The sequence below is a fragment of the Helicoverpa zea genome, chromosome 11 (assembly GCF_022581195.2).
Source record: "Helicoverpa zea isolate HzStark_Cry1AcR chromosome 11, ilHelZeax1.1, whole genome shotgun sequence".
NCBI classification, from domain to species: Eukaryota; Metazoa; Arthropoda; class Insecta; order Lepidoptera; family Noctuidae; genus Helicoverpa; species Helicoverpa zea.
In genome coordinates this window covers 9,732,425-9,750,862 of record NC_061462.1, presented here as the reverse complement: position 1 = coordinate 9,750,862, position 18,438 = coordinate 9,732,425, and the positions used below count along the sequence as shown (strand labels likewise).

At 35.5% G+C, this 18,438-nt stretch overlaps 1 protein-coding gene across 2 annotated transcripts in view; it reads left to right on the top strand.

The window, feature by feature from the left end:
* Positions 1-18,438, top strand: part of LOC124634356 (dual specificity protein kinase CLK2) — a 55,685-nt gene that overhangs the window by 2,304 nt on the left and 34,943 nt on the right. For both annotated transcript variants that reach the window (XM_047169910.1, XM_047169911.1), the window contains one exon: positions 32-174. In XM_047169910.1, coding sequence (XP_047025866.1) covers positions 32-174 — 143 coding nt within the window. The remainder of the gene's footprint in view (positions 1-31; positions 175-18,438) is intronic.

The window sequence follows — 18,438 nt, the reverse complement described above, 5'->3', positions numbered from 1 at the left end:
CATGTATAATGGTGGTGTGTCCTGATTACAGATGCCGCGCACTCGTAGGAAGCACTACTCGTCGCACTCCAGGTCGCGGTCGAGGTCGTACGAGGCGAAGCGCCGCCGCCTCGACGACGGATCCACTGAGGGGTCCTATAGGAAGCGGAGCCGCAGCAGGGGAGACAGAGAAAGGTAAGCCACAATTTAAACACTGTTATCGTCACTACTTAATGATTTCATCAAAGAACTAGTTAAATGGCTTCTAAGATACTAACCGTTCCGCAGCTCTTTCCCCCGCGTCCCAATGAAACTGAGCCTCTTTACCAAGAGAAAATATAGCATATGACAATCACAATTAACTTTTTATTAGTAACACTATTTTCAAAATCGGTTCAGTAGATCCAGATATTTACCTTGACAGACTCTCTATAATTCTAGAATACATAAACTCAAGGTTTCTCTTGTAGGTAAAAGTAAATTCTCAAGTTACTAAGAATTATGTAAAATGACCACAGCAAGCGTTTGAAAGGATAATGCATAGTCAATTTTTGTATCATTAGATACTGCATATTGATGTAACTTCTTCATAACAAACTCTTATATGAATGTTGGCAACCATTTCTAACCTTGTTGTTCATTTAGTAAGATGTGCACAGATATTTCTGGAGTCACACATTCTAACACAGTTTAATCGTCTCAGGAGATTTAATTATATGTTGCATACAGCAGACTGTAGCCGGTAGACCGTAAATAATTGTTTATTGATGTGGCACACAGCTGTGTCTATATCCTTTGTAATAAGACTTCCAGTGCTACACTGTACGAAATACTATTCAAGGTTGATTTTTATTTAAAAAAGGGATGAGGGGGTTTACCTATCTGTAAGAAGTGAGCAAGCAGTCAATGTCCTTTATCAAACCATACAGCCAGATATCAGATATAGTATGATATCTGGCAGTCCCGGGATCTCATAATGTTAAATATGAACTAGAAATAAATAAAAAACAAGGCAGTTTCCAAAACTTCCTCATGTTAATTTGATGCCATAAGTTAATATTAAAAGATGTGAATAAAATGCTCATTTATTGATATTTTTGACGCATTACCATAAATGTATCTGTGATAATAAATGATGTAATATTTATTATGATAGCGAAAAGCAAGCTATCTGCACTTGGCCACTAACTTGCTTTTATCAGTTCCTATATCAAAACGATAAAAATGACAAAACTATTCAATGCCAGCAGTATTTTCTGTGCATACATTTTATTAATTTTATGTTAATATACAAGTTATTATTGCTTCCATTGCATTTTGCATGGACTTGTGAAGGCCATGCGTGTAATTAATGCGAAAGTAGCGACATCTGTTGTTAGAGTGGAGTTTCTGTAAGCACGTTGCATTTCTTGACATAGAATCGTTGTAAACGTTTTCGACTGGTACCAGTTACTCACACCTAGATGGCGCCAGCAGTGTAAACATTTATCCAATAAGAACTTTGTTCAATGTAGAATTAAACGTTAAAATTTCCGTGTGTTGTTATTTAATTATACATTGCATAATATTGTAATGTTAGTATTTGCACAATATAAAATTGGTTTTAATAGTTATCATGATAAATGATTATAATACACATAGCTATTTTGTGGAGGAATCTTTAATTAATATATATGTTTTTAAACTCAATAATTCCCTATTGAATTCTTATAAATGCGAATTAAATATACCTATAATAGTTTTACAAGTTTTCCTGTTTTTCAGTGTTCAAATAATGAAGATCTACTGGACAAAATGACTATTATTAATAAAGTTAATGGACGTTGAACTATAAAGCAGTCGTTTTCCTTATGGGTTTTATAATGCGCTGGCAGTATGGAATTTAGACAAAATAACAAATAACCACTAAGCACTTTTTGCTTTACCCACTTCCTCATGTCTGGTAGCCGTTATTAATTTAACATTCATATTTTAGCAGTCTAACCATTAAAACCTTTTTTTAAATCTGACATAGGTAGTCTTACCATCAAGTGGGTTAGCTTTTATACAACATTTTGTCGTTTTCCAATTGTTGAGGTAGATGGATCGAATTGAAAGATTTAATATTGTATTTTTAGTTTATTAATATCAAAAGAGCACATTTGGAGCACACCATTTTTCACACGGGGCAAGGACAAGAGAACCACAGACAATCAAAAACAGTATTAAGTCTTATAAACCACAGATAATAAATTTACTTAATACAACACGCCTCCTTAAATTTATTATCTTATATCATTTAACAAAACTAGAATCTTAACAAAACTAAATCTTAACATACAACAACTAAATTAATCTCAACTCCAATCTATTTCTTAAGAAAGCTGTCTTATTCAAACTTTTAGTTAACATATCTGCCAAATTAAATTTAGAATCAATTTTTACAATATCAATTATTTTGTTTTCATAATTCTCATTTATGTAATGATACTGCACTTCAATGTGCTTTGAGTTTTTTGTAAAGTTACCATATTTAGCAATTGCAATTGCACCTGAATTATCTACATACAATTTTGTTGGACCTAGCTTTACATCAAATGATTCACTTAGCATATTTCTAATAAAAAGCACTTCTGACACTGCCTCTGACATAGCAGTATACTCTGCAAAAGTAGAACATTTAGTTACTGTATTTTGTTTACGAGTTTTCCAAAAAATTAAGTTTCCATATAATCTAATAACAAAACCAGTTGTAGATTTTCTATCCACATTATCTCCTGCATAATCAGAATCTACCATACAATCTAAGATGTCAGTGTTTACATTATCAGAGTATGTTAACTTTAGACTTTTAGTTTTATACAAATACTTTAATATTCTCATCGCATATTTATAATGTGTTTGGTTATAACAACTTTGATATCGGCTTAGATAATTTACACTGTATGCAACATCTGGCCTTGTGCCTGTACTAATATACAATAATTTACCTATTATATTTCTGTACTTAATACTTTCATCTACTTCTTTAGCTTGTTCTAGTTTTAAATTTGTTTCCATTGGAGTATCATATAACTTAGTATTATTCAGACCATACTTTGCAGCCAAAGATTCAATATATTTTGTTTGGTTTAGAGTCATAGTACTTTTATCATTGCTATAATCAATATCAATCCCAATATAGGTTTTAATTTTCCCTAAGTCTTTCATTGCAAATCTTTTCATCAGATTGGTTTTTACTTCTTTTATTTTATCTCTGTCTTTACCACAAATTAAAAAATCATCGACAAATATTAAAATGTATATTGGATCTTTGCTTGCTCTGTTAACATAAAGACAGTAATCATAGTTACTTCTAACAAAATTTAGTGTACTAATAAATTTATCAAAACAATCATACCATACTCTAGGACTCTCTTTGAGACCGTAGAGTGCCTTTTGAAGTTTGTAAACTCTACTGTCACCAGTTTCATAACCTTCAGGTTGATTAACATACACTTCTGACTTTACATTTGCATTTAAAAAGGCTGTCTCTACATCCATCTGTTCAACAAATAAATTATTTTTACAACTGTATGACAATAGAATTTTCAAAGTTTGCATTTTTCCTACTGGTGAATAGGCATTATCAATGCATTCATTTTGTTGGAATCCCTTCACAACTAATCTAGCTTTATAAACATTATTGCTTTTCCTTCTAAAAACCCACTTAATATCTATAACCTTTCTATCTTTTGGTCTTTCAACAAGTTGCCAAGTATTATTTTTATTTAAACTATTAATTTCAGAGTTCATTGCCATTTGCCATTGTTTGGACTCATTTGAGGTCATCGCCTCCTCAAAAGTGTCTGGAACACTTACATCAATGTAGTTAACATATATAAAATGTGAAACTGGATTACCATATCTTAAAACTGGATTTCTAATTCTTTTATGTGATTCTACTTTATCCTTTTCCTTATTATCATTTGAACTATCGTCATTAGAATAAGTCTCGTCTACATCTACAAAATTTTCATCGCTATCCTCATCAGTTTTAGCTGTATCGTCTGAAGTTTTCTGAGTTTCTAAACATTTATCTTTCTCATCATCTAATTTTTCTAAGCAAATCAGTTCTGTATTTTCTTCAACTACCTGAACATGTCTAGCATTAATTATTCTATTATTTAATAGAACTCGATAACTATTTTCATTATAACCCACTAAAACTCCTACTTGTGCTTTATCATCCCATTTAGTTTTTCTTAAAGCTTCAGGAACCCTGACAAAAACTCTACTTCCATAAATTTTTAGGTGCTCAACATTTGGTTTTATTCTAAAAAAGATCTCATATGGAGTTTTATTTTCTACTGTATTTGCAATAGTTCGATTTTTTAAATATGCTGCTGTCTTTATTGCTTCAGGCCAATATCTTCTGTGAATTTTAGCTTCTCTCATTAAACACCTAGCTATATCCATAGCAGATCTATTATATCTTTCCGCTACCCCATTTAATTCATGGACATAGGGTGGACATGGTAACAACTCTATACCCTTCTGCCTAATAAAGTTATAAATTTCCTTATTTAAATATTCTTTACCATTATCGCATTGAATTTTCTTAACTTTTTTGTCAAATTTATTTTCTACTAAATTTACAAATTCTATCAAACAACTAGCAACTTCAGACTTACTTTTAATACAAAATATCCTTGTGCATTTACTATAGTCATCAATAAATGTGAGGAAATACTTTTCTCCACCATATCCAGATGTGTTATGTGGACCGTTCAAATCAGTATGAATTAATTCTAAGGTTTCAGTAGTTTTTGTTCTATTATTTTCAAAAGGGACATTACTCATTTTACTTTGAATACAATTGGAACATTTCATGTCTATCCCTTCAATCCTATCAGGCAAACCGTGTACTAATTTATTATTTATCAATTTATTTAAATACTGAAAGTTTACATGACCGAGTGCTCTATGCCATTTCTCTTTTTGAGTCAATTTAACTGAATGTGTATATATCTCATTTTTACAGACAAAACTTTTTAAGCAATACAAGTTGTTTATTTTATTAGCCACTGCAATTAATTCTCTTACACCATTATAAATCTTTGCATAATCATTTTTAGCTACTATTGTGCAACTTTTAGTTATCTTTGAAAGACTTAACAAATTTTGTTTAATACCTTCAACATAATAAACATTTTTCAAATCTACATTCTTTTGGTTGTAATAGTTCTTAAAATAAATTTTAACAGTACCGACTTTGGTAGCTTTTAACATTTTACCATCTGGCAGTTTTACATTGACAGGACTTTTCAAATCGACTGAATTATAAAAATATGTATCATTATTTATTATATGGTCAGTACACCCACTATCTAAAAGCCAATTAATTTCACTGTTATTGTTATTACATTCATCTGTTTCAATACACCCCCATACCTGACTTTCCGGATCACATATTGTAGCCATCCACGACTCCGATGAGCAGTTGTTTGTTGATTCACCACTGGACTGACCTTGACCACCAAGATGATTTTGACCTGCACCACGGCTATGACCTCTAAAATTGTATTGACCTCTTCCTCGGCTATGACCCCTGTATGCTCCTCCTCTGTTGTAACTTCTTTGATGACCTCGAAATGTCGGATGTCCTTTATTATATTTCTGGCCATGCCAGCAGTCTTTCTTGAAATGACCAGTTTTTCCACAGATAAAGCACTGAGTTACAGATTTGGTAGCGAATGTACTCACATTGTTTTTCTTCTCCGAGTCACTAGCAGCCATATTTTTCTCTTTTATTTTAGAACATACATAATCAACTGTTCTTTGTTGTTCTGGAATCACGTCAAGAAAATCTCCAATGTAACTGTAGCTTGGTGGAAGCGCTCTTAGTAGGTATCTTAACTTTTCAGATTCATCTAATTTTCCTCCGGCATTTTTGAACTCGTTTATTGTTTTCTCAAAATCAACAAAAAATTCTTCAACTGTGTTGTAATTGTTTAATTTTATCTCTTCAATTTTTCCTCTACATATTATTTGCATTGCTGTTGACTGCGTTAAATACATTTTGTCAAACTTTTGTACCATTTCATATGCCGTTTTGCATTCAGTAATATACTCTAATTGTTTATCTGAGATTGTGCTCATTATTATAGTTCTTGCTTTGAGATCCTTCTTTTTCCCTGCGGCGTCGGGATTTTCCGTCTTAACAATGGCGGCCTCGTGGCATTCTTTGTATTCCAACAATGTTAACAATCTTAATTTCCAACTTGAATAGTTTGCACCATCAAAAATAGGTATCATAATATCTTCCACCTTTGCTTGTTTAGCCATTTTGCCGACAATGACGATGTATTTTTGTAGATTTACGTATTTTCACAACAATTTCTTCTTCACCTTTTTCAATGCTTTCTGTCACCATAACCTCAAAGTCTTAGTCGTATTTTTTATCGTCATTGAACTTTATTCTTCTCTCACACTTTAGTTTTCTTTTTAACCACGCTCTGCTACCATGTTGAGGTAGATGGATCGAATTGAAAGATTTAATATTGTATTTTTAGTTTATTAATATCAAAAGAGCACATTTGGAGCACACCATTTTTCACACGGGGCAAGGACAAGAGAACCACAGACAATCAAAAACAGTATTAAGTCTTATAAACCACAGATAATAAATTTACTTAATACAACACCAATGATTACAATGCGACGAATGGCATTTCATAAGATTCTTTATAAGTAAACGCACCAATACGAAAAAACCGCTGGTTAGAAACTGGTCTTGTTAGTTGTATGGTCATTACGCTCAACTCTCTATCATTACCAGTTTACAATCAGGTCCAACCTAAAGATACTAATGTTGTCATTAGAATTGAAGGAGACTGATAAGCACGTTTGTTTGTTTTATTAGACAGAAGATGGCTCAACTAAATTTGTATTTGCCGAGCACCCGTCGATAAGCTTAAATCAAACATAAATGTCCCTTCGCCCAATCGTAATGTCTGTAAGCCTTGACTACGTGCGATGTGCATAAACACGCCGCAATTATCATAGTGTTTCGAAACTGACACAATATCGTGAGGATGAGTTCGAAGGTGTAGAACATTATGCTCAAGTTACTAACGCTTGAAGTTCTAATCCTCACCCATGTGTGCAGGAAAAAACGTGAAGATTCATCTATTCCAATATATGATGGTATTGAGCGAGACTAACGGTGTATCAAGGTACGGGTTAGTGTACGGTATCTGCAAATTAGGGCCCGCTGGCGGGGCATAAGTCATATTGTGGGGAGTCGTGCCAGGTGAGTGAATCGACCCCGCTTCCAACCACTACTGATCCTTACGGGACCGCGCGCTTATATCATTCCATTTCATATCTTCAATCTCGAGCTATTTCCCTTTTGTAAATCTCAACAGCCCACTCAAATTCTTAAATATGAATATCATTTCTTAAACGTCCTTTCCCAGTGTTTTTGTAATCAAATCTGGAAACCATGTGCAAAATAATGATTTATAAATCAATATATTAAAGATCACCATTATCATATTGTTCAATTAAATTATTTCGCGTGCAGTCAAGTCTTTGTTCTTGTTGTCAGCATAAATAAGAAATTATCTCGCCATTGCAATCTTGTTTCTTTATGTGTACAGAGATCATCCGAGGCGTCTGACGCAAGACCGCTCCGAAATTTATGTAGACTTGGCTTTACAACGATAAATAAGTGATTTTACAGAGTTTACCATAAAAAAATATGTCTGTGTGTGCAATATCGAGATTGGCGGCATCTTTTATTGGCGTTCGTCAAGAGGTGCCAATCAATTACTGTATGATTAAGTATGTGGTTCTCGTTGTACAAATTGGCAGCGCAACCTATGGTCTGCTGTCACACGTGCTTGATTAACGTAGCGGCCTTCGATGCGTGTCGTTTCGTGGGAACGCACTTGACTTTTATTTTCCTTTTTTCTTCGTTTGGCGAAACTAACATTGACATTCGGTTACCCTATTGACCAAGATTTGCTTGCGAATTTGTTGTTACTCGGTCGAATGAAGGATTTTTACCTTTTAAATATTTGAATTCAATAAAATTGTTTTGTTTATTATCTTCGCTGAATTATGACGTTTGACCTACCCCAATAACAGTAATTAAATGCCAATGAAATATTTCTGCTTAAAAAACTCAATTGTGATCAATTATTCCAACCCGGTTATTTATTTGCAAAGTGATTATAAAACAAAACGATTTTAAAGCGAAACAACTAAACCAATTTTAATTTATGGATTGATGGACGACTACTGGCAACAAAGAAACCTGTAAATATAGTAATTGATTTGATTCATATTTATAGCAAATAATACCTATTTGCTATTTGCATTCGTTAATTTGGCGATTGGCATATTTTTATGCGTTTTGGAACAGAATGTTAAATTATTCCTAACTTTATTACTAGGTACTTGTTAGCGATGATGTGAAGATACACTATTACTTTTACATTGTTTAATGTTTTCCTGCGCGTCACGACTGCAGTTTATAAACATAGAATATTGAACAGCTCATTGTTAATGAACGTTGCTAAGGTAATTTAACTTAATATTACTTGACTTACAAGAAACATTTGTATTAGAGGCCATTGAACCTATTCCAAGTGTTCCGGATTTTAGAGCTTAACATAATATCGAATTGAACGCGTAGGACTATAAATTGATATTTTGCACAAAGGGACGGCGACAGTAATTGCTGGTTTGTCGGCAAATTGCGCATGTAATGTACGTGTTGTGAAAATGATTTCTTTAATCGCAAGCTGTGACTCAAGGATACTAAGGCAAACGCCAAACTGTAATTTGTAACAATCAGCACCTTCATATACTTGGTATAATCACAACCTGTTGAATAAGCGTCGCACGATATTTTTTATTCGCATGCAATAATGCTGGTGTATGTACATGACTACGTGCCGATATGTTTCATTTTCTCGTCTTTCGCAACGATTGTATGCCAAGGACCTCTGAAAGGTCGTTTACTAAAACGGTAATCTTTATTTTATCTGTCAGCAAATAATGTATTATTCTGGTTTTCGCTAAATGGAAACACGCCATCTCGTTGATTTTATTTGGCATTTCCTAACTCCGTTGCACGTAGAACATCAATGTAAACAATTTCGGCTTACTGTAACTTAAGGCATATCAGAATTGCTATTGTTTTTGAAGCAGTAGATTACTAAATGAGGAAGCTGCCCAAGTCATTGTTATTTAGTGAAAAGTGCAACATCTCGTAAGCAATGGCGATTGCGTACATGGCGAGCACCAATTGTCGCAAGAGCTGGTGTTTCGTGTATTATTCAGGTGACAAATGTTGGCGAGCCGCGCGGGGTGGGGGCGAGAGGCGTTGTTCTTGACACAGTAAAACTAGAAGTGCAGTAGGTAGGTGCAGCTGCGGCCCACGCTGAGCTTTTTGCAAGCTGCTAACGCGACTATCCACAACCGGTCTATTGAGCTTTAAATGTGCTGCATTCTTGCCGTTCAGTACTTTGTATTTGCAATGGACAAAGCCGAATGAATAAGCTTAAAATTTAAAATTATGTACCTAAGTATAACACAGTTAAAAAAAAATATTGTGCGACAAAATATGTACATAATATAATGTCTCGGATCACATAATCAAAATCACCTTTCAGTAATTACAAATTCCAAATAGTTGGTATTAGGAATCGCATCGATATAACAATTTATAATATTTTTGATTTCACCACGTTCCCCGCTCGGTACGGCACGCGGTGCTAGAGATTTATCTGGCGTGATCTGCGTAGATCTCGGCCAAGAAACGCTTTCCATGTCGCGAGGCGGAACGCCGCCGCCCGCCGTTGCGATTTATGCCTCGTATCGCTACGTCCGATATAATCCGATTGAGGATTTATGCCACTTGCCTGTTGCCCGTTCTTTACCCCGCACGTACAACTTCCTGGCGACTCCTTTGATTAAAAATTACCACACTTTTATAGTTTTATTTTCACGGTAGTTTTCTCCTAAAGAGTACAAATTGGTAATGGTAATAGTTTGAAAATTTTGGAAAAAATGCTAGAATATAATCTATTTATCTTTTACTAGCTTCTGTCAGCGGTTTCACCCGCATCCCGTAGGAACCACGGCACGAATCCGATAAAAAGTAGCCTATAGCCTTCCTCGATAAATGGGCTATCTAACACTGAAAGAATTTTTGCAATCGGTCCAGTAGTTCTTGAGATTAGCGCGTTCAAACAAACAAACTCTTCAGGTTTATAATATTAGTATAGATAGCTAATGTTAGAATATAATTTATCTAGCCGCTGTCGCATAATTTTTGACAGCAACGCAAGGCAATATTAATTTAAGAAAATGATTTCTTCGCTATACAAGTATTGGATTATGAAGGCGAGGTCGCGTCTCATCACATCCTGTTAATTTAACAATAGCTCACAGAACCGCGCATCGACCTTGCGTCCTCTTTGCTTTGCGAGGGCTTTATCAGGGTCTTCGCTGACACGGCGCCGCTATGTCTATTCTTTCAAGACGGAAATCTAACGTATTATCTGTCATTTCGGTGAGTAGTTGTGGCGTTGTGCCTAAAATTAACCTTAACGTTATAAAATACTATAAGGCAAAAAGTGGTATGGTACCAAGTTTTAACGACATAGACAGGTACTTAATCGTAAAATTCAACCAAAGCCGGTACAAAGAGCTAGACGCATTGTATGTATATTTATAATGCAAACATGTATCTAGTTTCAATGCGATGCGAGCCTGTGCTATAACACAACAGCGTTCTTGTTCCAATGTATAAGTCTGCATTGTGACTTGTGTGGATGTCTTCATGAAGACGGTCATTTATACCGGCTGGCTCTGTCGCCGCAGCTATTGTACAAGGAACGAGCACATGTGACGGAATCAACGACCGTTTAGTGAGAGCTCTACGATTTATCACGTCAGTAAAATGTATCACTGACTGAGTAAAATGAATCTAGCCATTCTGAACATTCTTTTCTATTATTACATTACACGCGTTGCCAAATTAGAAGTTGATTGAGACTTCTGCCAACTGATCATGATAAGTGTAAGACATGACATGTGTGTTCTACGTTTTCATTAAATGTAAACAATTAAAAAGCTACATATTGTAGAAGGCAATGGTCATAAATATATATCATTATAAAACAATATTTAAGCTAGCAAACCGATAGCCTCGTTTATTAGTGGTAGAATGCTATAAATCACTCATCTTGGACCCTACTTGGATGGTTTGTAAATCATTCCTACGATAGCCTACGACTTTATATTTATCCAAGACCATGTTCGTAATATCAAACGTTATTCGATCTATATAATAATATATGATCGATTTGATAGACATCAGAATCCGTTACATCAGGGGAAGATTATGGGCTTAAGTAAAAGCAGGTCACAAAAACTTGAGTGATGCGTCGTGGTCATCGCAACGGTCAATACTTACGAACAATGATACTATTGTCACGTCCGCGGAAATCGGCCCGGATTGTCTCGAGTTTAACGCTTTTTTCAATCGGTTTAGAGAAAATTACGCACACGACTACGCTGCCTTTACCGACCATGTTGCCGGCTAAGCATTCATTATGGTGACATAATGACTTAATAGGCTCTCTGGTAAATAGACATTACCTAATAGACCAAGAAAGTAGATATGTACGTGGCTACCTACAGGCTACTTACTGGTTGCATGCTATTTTGTTTATGCAATTTATACCACGTAACTTAAGCTTTCTTGGTAGTACTACGTTACTTGATGACACGCACGAAAAAATAAAGATTCGAGTCCTTTACAAGAGTACCTACGTACGTCCATTATCAAATTGCAGATCTAGTACGACGAAATACACATAGTATGCGCATGAGTTGGTTAGTCGAAGAAAAACAAAGTGCACCGTGGCACGATATCTGGTCGTGGCTGGTTGCGAAGGAGCCGTTAGTCGCGTTTAGGTGCGGACAGGAGCGCAGGCCAGTCGGTGCGGGATCGATTAGTGAACCGGTCCCCACACAGTACGTTGACTCCCGAGGGCCACTGTCTGCCTGCGGACGCGAAATATGCACCTCTTGCCTCTCCCCCCTCCCAATGTTCCTGACCTCACCCTTCTCAATGTACCTGAACACGCAGTTATCTTTATTAAGCCTTCTCTTCTCTACTTAAGTCTATTTCTGAAGCTGCTTTTTCTTAAGCATGGTACTTGTGCCATTTGAATGGAATGTTTTGTAAATGTTGAAAGATTTTAATCATTGTAAAAAAAAATAACCTTGATAAATGCACTATTTGTACCATAATATGATGCTGCAGTAAACCACCTCTAGTTTCACTCCGTGGATGGACGGGTTTTGCCGGTACCTCGATTTTAACTACACATGTCCGCTTTTGCGTAATTGCTAGCAGGTGCGCCTGCGATGTTCTGTCGTTTAAGACAATTACCTATAGGGAAACGCCTTACTTTTTTTAATGCAGTCAGTAAGAAGTCAGTAGAAACTATCGATATTGAATATAGTCTCAAATCTTTTGAAGAAAAATAATTTTACTTGAAACAACATACATTTTTACAGAAATGTGTAATATTGAACTATATGTGTATTTTATAATGGCATATTTGCCGAACAGTTAGTTATTGACTAGGAAAACATAAAAAAATATTTGCTTGTTTATAACAAAGATGCCAGAATATCCAGGTTTAAGGCTGTAGATGCGCTGGGTCGGGGGTTTGTTTCTTTAATAGCAGGTGCATGCCTGCTTCCCGACCTCATCAATTCCTAAAAAATCTCTTTCTTGAGTAGAAAAGAATACTGCTACCTGTTATAATGTCGAATACTACAAAATTCATCATCGGCACTTTTTGCTAGTGCGCACTAAGAAAACTGCTGAGGACAGTCAACAGCAGTAGTCTTTGCTGATTAATAGTGATAAAGCTGTCCGGCATCGTCCTGGAAGGGCCAGGCGGGGCCGGGCGCGTGGGGCGACTCCGGGCGTCGAACCCGCGTGGGTCGGGGGTCAGCGGCGCGACACACGTTCATTAGTGCATTCGTGCGCTCGCGCAGCCCTCCCTGTACATGTTACAATATGTGCACTTGCCTGCCCGTTTACATTTCTTAGAACATTGACATGCGACTCCATCGACTCCATCTTTGTTTACGCCACCCGGAACGCAACGTTGCGTATGCCTTCTTGACGTTTGTGTCATCTTAGACAATGACCGGGTGTGTGCTATTATTTACATTAAAAGGTCATGCAACTCGTCGAAGGTCTTGTGACGGAAACTGTTAATATTCGCATTTCCCATCTGCCCAAATAGTTCAAGTATTAAATTAAAACCGAAGATTTTCATAAAGTTCTTTGAAATGTTTATTTTTGTTTAAGTGTGAAATTTACGAACCCTGTCGGTTAATTCGTCATTTCTTTGTCGAGTACGCACCTATTGTTGAATAAAAGGTTTTGCGAGGACATTGCGCTCCTCAGGGCCAGCACAAACTTTATCACGGTTTTAATGTTTTCTGTAGAATTCGTCATATTATGTGTGTATTTTATTCTTACTTAGAGGTCTTTGTCAATAAATAAACTGGACAATTCACGCATTACTTGTTCTTTTGATTAATGCCTACCTGATCGCCTACACTAGTATTTTTTTACTTTTGGAACTTTCCTTTTCATTTTATGTCTAGAAGGCTTTATTTTGACTGGCGAACATAATAATAATGAAAGTTTAAGAATATGTCACAATGGGTTCATGCTTTTGCAAATTGATACCGAACTCATTTATCTAATTCGTACTGCTAGACATATGCAATGAATTGTATGAGTCAATCGAGAAAGTAAACCAGTAAGCATTGTTCCGAGTGGATGCGCGTTGTACTGAGTGCGTGGGCACAGGCAGCGGCGCGAATTAAAGCAGCTCTCTATTCATTACTCATCGTTATTACTATCGCCATTTTGGAAGACGAAAGCGAGTGTAGGCTTTGCTTAGATATGTGAGGCTAAGTTCAGTAATTTATTTTTAAGATAAAAGGGTGTTTTTTATATACTCCCACCACGGTCACTACTCACTTCACATGAGTGACTTTTCATAAATTGATTCACGCTCGATGAACGCTTATTTAAGCGTACTGAAGCCTTTAACTCTAATAGGAGCATTTATAAACATGCGTTTATAGAATTTTGTATTTAATATGAACTCGCTACAATATGTAGATAGTTCATCATTTCAGGTTACTTTTAGAATTTAACCAATAATTTCGTAAGTGGCAATAACGGTTTCCTAACTTTTCCCGCGGTAAATCTAGGCCCTAAACAGTCCAAAAATAACGGAGTAGAAAAACCGCATTGTATGGCTGTTTCCTGTTTAGATGCATTAATGCGTGTCGGACTTTGCTTGTGCAGTCATTTAGAAATAAACATAGTTAAGAAAATACTTAATGAAGTAATTGCGGTGCTGTGTGTAACTATTGTAAAATGAACTGATATTAATTTATTGATTATTTAAAGTTTGTTATATGTGGCTTAATAGAAGAATTGCTATCTAACGATTGAAAAATCGCATGTCTTTAAAAATTCATTTGATGTTAAATTATAATAAAAATATTTGAGGTTCATTCAATATCTTTCTTGAATGTGGGCACATTATAAATGTATGATATTTAGATTACATGTATGTAAATGTTCCCATTAGAATGTATCGGAAAGTGATTTGATTCCTACGAATGTGACATTGTAAGTAACAAAGGTGTTTACTTTTACTAATATACACAAAAAGTATAATAATGTGATTGTTCATTGTGGCAGACGAGTCTCGTAGAAAGTATCCGGGGCGTGCAAGAACGGTAATTGCGACCGTATTGTTATATCTCTACTGTTTATAATTATTAGCAGTGTTGCCACTGTGAGCGAAATTAGCCCCGGCCATTGTGTTGTACGTATTTCGATCTAGTTTTCATGTAGAGATCGCAACAGTTGTAATATCTTTCTCAAATTTTGTTATGATCTAACAGTAATAAGCACCTACATTGTTTGGTTGGAGAATCATTTGAGTTATTTGCCATCTTAACTGTACTGTACCTGCCTAATGTTCCCAATATTCCAACTAGATTCGCCGTTAACCAAATTAATATATTTTGTTGTAAGTATATTATTAACTATATCAGGACAACATTTGTAACACATGCGAAGCCATAGCGGGCAGCTAGTACCTACCCTAATAATAAATAAAAATGTTTTCGTCTTTATAAAGAATTACTTTCCTTTCGAGCAGTAAAATTTAATTACGTGTTTTGTAGTATCCGTTTTACTGTTTTCATCAACAGTCAATTAATCCGAAACACCTGCGACGTTGATGGCTTCTCGACCACGGAGCCACATACAAGAGCAGTTCTCCTTCGATTCCAATCGTATAATAACATGTTAAAGATAATTTCCTTATGCTTTGATAATTACTGGAAAGTGGCAGGAGATTCATTCCAAGAGTAACATTTAAAGCGTTAATTAATGCGAGGAATTATCTAGTAAAAAACTGTTCTCTTGTAACCTCACTAATTATAAATTTTAACAAGCAAGAATAATTTTATGCGTTCAGTCTCGTTTCGGCGATCATCCAAATTCAAGCCACATTACGTGCGTGCCATCATTATTTTAGCATAGGTATCCAAAACAGCCTTTCTCTCTTAAAATAACTAACCGTGACATCTTCTCACTTTCGCCATTATCTACTATGTCAATCAAATACTGAAACAATTTGCAGGTGGCAGATACTAATTAGCTAGATTTTAGGCTAAATAGTGTTTCACGTTCTAGTCGCATTCAACTTTTCTGTCTTAAAAGAAAACCTGTATTTTGTGGGATCGAGCCCTGACTGCCGGCAGCACGCGGTGGGCGTTTAGTGAAAGCTTTCAAAGTGAGCTTGTTTATACATACACGTTAATTAATAACATTAGTTATAAACACTACACTTATACAATAAATAGAAACAAAACTTAACAATAAGAATATAAATAATTTAAAATAGAAATAAAATGTTATCTGAAACAAAGCACGAGACGATGCATTCATAATCAATTACTAATAAAAAATTATGCTACACTAACGGTTTGGCTATGTACTAATGTTGAAATCTGTTACAACGAAGAGTCCGATAACGAATCTCCATTGTATTCATATGAGCGTCAATCGATTTGAATGTACCAAATAAATATGCGCGTGTTTGTTAAATAGTACCAAATCCGTTGTGTGAGCTTCATGGAGGTTATAAGTAGCACATATATAATGCATTATTGTTTCGCTAGCGGGATGCGTAGGTGATAACTAGTTTCACAGTATATAGGTCATTTGCAGACAATTAATCAGATAATATTAATTTGTCGCAACGTGATTGTTTCAAAATTTAACAAGAGCTAAAGTACACATGGCCTAAAAATACATATGTTTTTGTACAATAGTGAGGAGAAGACTGGCATAAAGAGTTCACAAGAGTTTTTGAATGTAATGCGATATGAAAAGATGTAGGGTATTAGAGCAAGTGCGAACCTAGACCGTATACAGTTAGTTTCGGGTCTGACTCAGCATCGGTAAATGATCACGTTAACCTGAATCGTCAAGAACTCTTATTGTCTTCAATAGCTTTATTTATGACTAAATTGCGTCTACATTTTTTATTCAATTGCCTCAAATTTATGAGGCAATTTTGGAAAGTTTTCTATTTTTTAATTCACTCAGCAGTATCAACGTACAGTTTATAGGTTAGTTAGTCGTTTATTCTTTTGTTGTCAAATAAACAGCTAATGAAGCCCCCAACGCTTACACGACCATGTTCTTGAACCTATGACATTGACCATCGATTGCTAACAAAGCGATCGCACATAGGAAAATATAGACCTTTGTCTTTGAACATATTGAATCTACGGCGTGCAGATATTTTGCATAAGCTTTATTGGTAATTTATTCAATACACTTGCGATGGCTTATGCTTGGTGAGTTTGCACTTACGTTTAGCTAGTTTTACTATATAAAGGTATACCGTGACGATACGTCGTCGATTATGCAAATCGAATCATTTATTTCCTTTTTCGTAAGAAATAAAAATGTTTATTGTAAACATCGCTGTCGATGCACTCATCACGGTATTTACACGGATTACAATCAGGTGCGGGTCACGACTACGGAAGTACAATATATATTTGAATCATTTTCGTCAAGGACATGCTGGAAGCCGATGTATGCACGTACTTATTAAGTACCAGATAAGATTCTTCGCTGTACTACAGTGAACATAATGACAGGGGACCTTGTCTCGCATCGATATCGGCTATCCTAAAGGGAAGACAAGTAGGTAAACAAGGTTTCCGTTTAAGGATTGGCAATGCATCGGCCGCCCACGTATTGTTCAGATATCGACGGAGGCGTCGCACTAAAACATTGCAAACGTTCATTCGGTAATTCGTTCATTCACGGAAGTGTTTAACAACCAGTCGTTCCATGTAAATCGGTTTACTTTTAAGCATAACTTATGTGGGAATATCATATACAGGAACCACTACTTATTATAAATTTATGTAGGTAAGTTTATGTACGTCCATCAACGTACCTACTCTGTTCCAATCTGATCCCAATTAACTATAAAAAACGCTGTCAACCTTTTAAAGAATCTCCGTCTTACCACAAAAACTTTTAAACGTCAGTTTATGCCTTGTCTAAAAAAATGTCAAATTATGACGTTGACATATGGTTCATTTTGCAGCCAAAATTTTATTAGACAAGTGTAAAACAGGGTTTAAAGTTTTTGTAGTAAGGCCCTCTGTGTTTTGGACATGTACAAGTTTTTTATACTAAAAACTTTGGTCTGTAAAATCACAATACCAAGAATCATTAGATAATATTTTTCATATTCATATGCTTCATTTATAAAATAAAAACAAGCTAGAAATTATGACTCTACTATCGAAACATCCTAACTTAAAAAAAACTGCCAGACCAAAGATATCATCACTTAACAGATAGATGATCGAGTAATGGAGTAATAAAATATGTAGTCAGAATCCTGATAAATCTTTTTCGGAGAAAGCTTTAACCTAGTAACTTAGCCTGTCATTGAATGGAATAACGAAACATTTTCACTTTCATCAATTAGCGAATAACTCAAAGGTGTCCAATGGATATCCTGCGATGAACTCTATAATTATTGCCATTTCATTTATTTTGATTAGATAGTCGTATCTAATAAATCCGTCAGAATGCGGGCGTGGGTGACATGAGTTCGTCAGTGGGGCGTGCTAAGCTCGGAAAGCTTAATGTTCTGTTTACGCAATCGCATATTCGCATCTCGCGTAAATTTTGATCACTTTTGTTTTCTAAGATCTTCCGAGCTTTGCCGTGGCCCACTCTCGACGGCCTTGATTGTTATCCACCCGCGCTGCACATTGTCTGCAGTCGTTTATCATGTGACGTGACATGATTTCCCTTTT